The following is a 5,140-nucleotide window of genomic DNA, read 5'->3' as shown; positions in this document are numbered from 1 at the left end:
ACGTGAGTCTCTCTCTCTTTCTTTTATTCCGTTTTGCATTTATTTTTCAATGCCACCAACTATTTTTCAATGCCTAACAGCTGTTTGAAACAATGTCTAAATCAACATGTTTTTAACTTTCACCGTTGTTATTGATTGAAAACCTTTTCAAAGGTGATTATGACACATTTTGATGGATATTAAAGGTTTTGATTGGTTTAATGGATATTGTATTATTGTTGTAGAATGGGTCGTATAGTGGCTTCAAGGGTGTAGAAACTAAATTAATATCTGACTTTGGGAAGAAACTAAAATCATATAAAAAAACTTGTATTTTGCGTAGTTGGGTATATCGAAGTCTTATTATAGTTTCTTGTGTTCAAAAAAAAAAAAAAGTCTATTGTTCAAAGAAAAAAAGAAGTATTATTTTCTCAATTGGGCTTCCAAATACTATATTGGATATAAAATCTTTGACATAAAGTTATGGCAGCAGCATTTGTGGGTGGGGCTGCTCTTGGGGTAGCATTTGGAGAGGGCCTTGCAGTGTTACATGTCACTGTTAAGGATGTCGTAAGCAAAGCCCGTATGTTCATACCCATTCTTAAACACCTCAAATCCACGTTAGATCGTTTGGCGCCAATAGTCAACGAAATAACACAATCAAGTGAACAGCAATAACTGAAGGGTATTTTGCAAATCTGGTATATGGATAACCTTGATTCCTTAAAAAACTAAAGAGGAATTGCTAGCTGTAGTTTATAAGTTACCAAATCTTGTTTAATTTACTTATAAATAAATGAAATTGTGTATTTCTTCTTCTCTAATATGTAATAGTGCTGCTATTTGCTGTCTTGTACTGTGGTTTTGTTGTAGTTTCTGTGATACTAAATTTAGCTGAGTTGTAGAAATTGTATTCATTTTTCATTTAAATTTGAATTTATCTTTGATTCATCTAAAAAAGTTTGTTTTTCTTGTTCATATTGACTTGATTTTAAAAAATATAATTAAGCAACTGAGGGTAAGTAAACTTTATAGGCTTCTAGACTTAGACATTCTAAAACTGCAATGTTTTTAAGTAATTCATTGAGAGTATTCTTTAATGGGTTCAGAATATTGGAATACTACTTTTTTAATACTGTTTATAAAATTTTTCCTTTTTCTGAAATTGTGTTGGAAGATGAATTCATTGGTTGGATACCTGATAAAAAAGAGAAGTCTAAAGTAGAAACTACTCCTGGAAGTCCAAACAAATCAAATACTCCAACAATTGGCATGAAATTTGATTGTGATGATAGTGCATATGAATTTTACAAAGACTATGCTCACCGAATTGGCTTTAGTGTACGAAAACATTCTATAAAGCGAGGAAATGTGGGGCAAATTATGAGGAGAACATTTAGTTGCTCAAAAGAAGGTGTACGAGTTTTTGACAAACGTCGCGAAAATGCATCTTATCGTCGTCCAATTTCACAAATAGGTTGTTTAGCATAGATGACCTGTCATCTTCAAAAGGATGGTATGTTACATGTTGTTTCTTTTCATGGCCAGCATAATCATGAGTTTGCTCCTTCACCAATGAAACACATGTTAAGATCGAAGAGAAAAATTTCACTTGCTCAAAAAGCCATTGCAAATGATGCAAAGAGGTCTAGAATATCAATACAACAAACCATTGAATTATGGAGCATGCAAGCTGGGGGTCGTGAAAATCTTGGGTTTATGGATGTTGACTATAAGAATCATGTACATAATGAGAGGAGGATGGCTTTGAGGAAAGAAGATGGACCTGTAATGATGGAGTTCTTTCATAAGATGCAATTGGCAGATCCATCTTATTTTTATTCAATACAAGTTGATGATGATGGTCAAATCATGAACATTTTTTTGGCTGATGCTAGATCAATAATTGATTATGGGAACTTTGGAGATGTTATTTGTTTTGACACAACTTATCGAACAAATAGATATGAGCGTCCCTTTGCTCCATTCGTTGGGGTTAATCATCACAAACAATCAATTATCTTCGGTGCAGCTTTACTTTATGATGAGACTATAGAGTCATTTAAGTGGTTGTTTGAAACTTTTTTAACTGCAATGTTAGGAAAGCAGCCAAAAACTATACTTACAGATCAATCTGCTACAATGGCTAAAGCAATAACAGAGGTATTTCCTAAATCTAATCATCGTTTGTGTGTATGGCATATTTATCAGAATGCTGCTAAGAATCTACATCATGTATTTCATTCATCTAAGCAATTTGCAAAAGATTTTACTGATTGTTTAGATGAGTATGAAGATGAAGATGAATGGCTTGTTTCATGGGATTATATGCTTAAGGAATATGGTCTTACTGATAATAAATGGTTGCGTAGCATATTTGATGTGAAAGAAAAATGGGCTATTGTATATGGTCGACACATGTTCACTGCCAATATGAAAAGCACCCAACATAGTGAGTCAAGAAACAATGTGTTGAAGAAATATTTGAACCAAAACATGATTTTGTGCGCTTTTCAGAACATTACTCCAGAGTTTTGGTTGATAAGAGACATCAAGAACTACAGGCAGAGTTCAAAATGAGGCAAACAAAACCGATTTTACAGTCTAATGTAGAGATGTTGAGACATGTTGTAGGGCTGTACTCCCCAGAAATTTTTCAAATGTTTCAAGATGAATATATGAAGATTGCTGATTGTACTATTTACAAGGCTAATAAATTTGATACTATCACAGAATACAAGGTCAAATATGGTCAAAGAATTCAAGAGCACCTAGTGAAATATGAAGCCTCAACTACTTCAGTGGAATGCAGTTGCAAGAAGTTCAGCTTTGTAGGAATTTTGTGTGCCCATGCTTTGAAAGTTCTTGAACATAAAAATGTTAAGAGACTTCCCGTTCATTATGTATTGAAAAGATGGACGCAAGATGCAAAGGCTGGTTCTATCAAGAACTATCATGGCATTGATATTAAAGGTAATGCTCAAGAGTCAATAGGAAAACGCTTCTCTTATTTGAGCCACAATGCTCGTGAAATTTCTACACTTGCAGCAGAGAATGAGAATGAGAGTAGAGGATTGTAGCTAAACTTTGTCCTTTTTGTAATAGATGGTGTAGTTAACTAGGGTTAGTTGGGTTAAGTTTACTTAAGTAATCATGTGCAATGCACATGCCATTTTTTACACATGTCAATTTATTAGAGCAGTTTGTAGCCTTAGGCTACAAATAGTTTTATAGCTAAACTTTGTCCCAATTAAAATGTCTATAGGACTCTGATAGAAATACCAAGTAATAATTTATATGTAACTTTTATTGTTATGTCCATTAAATTTTAGTTATGCTTAAAAAAAAATAAAAAAAAATAAAAAATAAAAAAAGATAGAGAATTGTTACATTACACCTCTATTGATGGCTATTTTTTCGAATATCTTACAATCTCAAACGAAGCAAAGACCAAATTCTTTGTGGGCCCAATATATCTATTTACAGCATCTTAGTTTTATACATGGCCCAAGCTCATGTATTTTATTTGGAGAATTTTATGGAGATGTGATTTGGAGGATCGAAGGGAGAATTTTGATACACGTTTGAATCTAAAAGAAAGAAGAATCGTGTGGGCTTGGAACATATGCATTTCTATGAGCCCATAAGTGTAGCACATGCAAGTCAAAGGCTAAGAAACTACCTCAAATTCCTTATTCACTCCATATTTCATGCTAATCCCTTATTTTATTTCCTCCCACAAATTTAGTTAGTTCTTTAGGCTGAAAATATTCAAAGAAAGTTAGCCACTAATTAGATTGCCCAAAATCCGAACTAAGCTAAAGATTTCACTTACCCATGAAATCCATGACTCAAACTTATCAAAACTCAAAAGATCCATTAATTAAGAGCACCGCCTGAGGATAATAGACACTCTCAAATCATATTATATCAGATTATATATAATAAAAGTTAAGTTTAAACGTCGTAGTTGCGCCACGTGGCTTCACCAAATTGCAGAAATTTTAATAAATTTTTAGATTTTAAGAATAAATATATACATATCTTTTGGATAAATATGACAAATTAATAACAGTTGTTTCTATCTAAAATGTTATCAATAAACCCTAAAATTGATAGAATAGAATTACCTAAGGATAGAATTTAAATAAAAAAGAGAGATAAAAAAAATGTAAAAAACGTTTCTTTAAAAAACGTAAAAGGAAAAAAAAAATTAGATCTAGCTTGGGATTTGTTAAACTAAAAATAATATAATAACGTGAGAATAGAAAGAAAAGCAAATAGAAAAGTTGTGCACTGTTAAGAAATTAAAAATTGAAATTAGAAAGAGACAAACTATGAACAAAACGAAACAAAAAATAAAAGAAAATCAATTAACCTATTCTGTGGAGTGAAGGTATTGACGGCGGAACCAAAATATGGTATGGTAAAAGGGAGAGAAGAGCTATGTGAGGGAAAAAGAGCCGGTTAGGGTTTATATATATATATATATAATAAAAAATTAAAAAATCGGTTATGTTAAAGGTTTTTTTTTTTTTTTTTTTAATCTGTATATCTATATCATATCATATTATAAAATAAAATAAAATAAGTATTTGAGTTTCACCTAAACTACTACTTTTTGTTCATATCATCTTCTTCACAACCTAAAATTCTCACTACATATACACTGTTTTTTAGTGTTTCATTATTTCTACTACGTACTTTACAATTATTTGCTATTCTTCCTTTCTCCTCTCTGACCTACCTACAACCTTGTAGGTAATTTTTTTTTCTTTCATCTAATCGAATAGATTTTGTGTATTTGTTGCCTTTTTATTATATATAATATGATTTTTATCAACAAGTTTTATAGATAGGCTGAAATTCTATGTTTGATCATACCTTTTAGTGTTTTTTATAGAAGTCAATATAGCAAGCAATATATTTTTATTTTTTAATTTCTTATTACATGATTATTTGTTGTTGACATCAATATTTTATTATGGATTTAATTTGTTATGGCTTTTGTTTGGTGATGTGTTCCATGTAATTTATATTCTTTAATTAAAAGTAAAATTTGTTGTCAAACATGAAATTGAATATGAGAGAATCCATCCGTCCAAATTTCTATGTAAATCCATCTTTACTTAACTTTGTTGTTGTTGTTGTTTTTTTTTTT

At 31.0% G+C, this 5,140-nt stretch overlaps 1 protein-coding gene across 1 annotated transcript; it reads left to right on the top strand.

Moving 5' to 3' along the window:
- The first annotated feature begins 462 nt into the window (after window positions 1-462).
- On the top strand, window positions 463-2,559 carry LOC136067060 (protein FAR1-RELATED SEQUENCE 5-like). The gene is made up of 3 exons (XM_065772320.1): window positions 463-562; window positions 1,157-1,320; window positions 1,528-2,559. Exons 1-3 carry the CDS (start codon window positions 463-465, stop codon window positions 2,557-2,559), a joined length of 1,296 nt encoding a protein of 431 aa, XP_065628392.1.
- Window positions 2,560-5,140: the final 2,581 nt, after the last annotated feature.

This window comes from Quercus suber, unplaced genomic scaffold (assembly GCF_002906115.3).
Source record: "Quercus suber isolate HL8 unplaced genomic scaffold, Cork oak 2.0 scaffold_56, whole genome shotgun sequence".
NCBI classification, from domain to species: domain Eukaryota; kingdom Viridiplantae; phylum Streptophyta; class Magnoliopsida; order Fagales; family Fagaceae; genus Quercus; species Quercus suber.
Note: the sequence above shows the minus strand (reverse complement) of the source record. Positions and strands in the feature narration are given on the sequence as shown.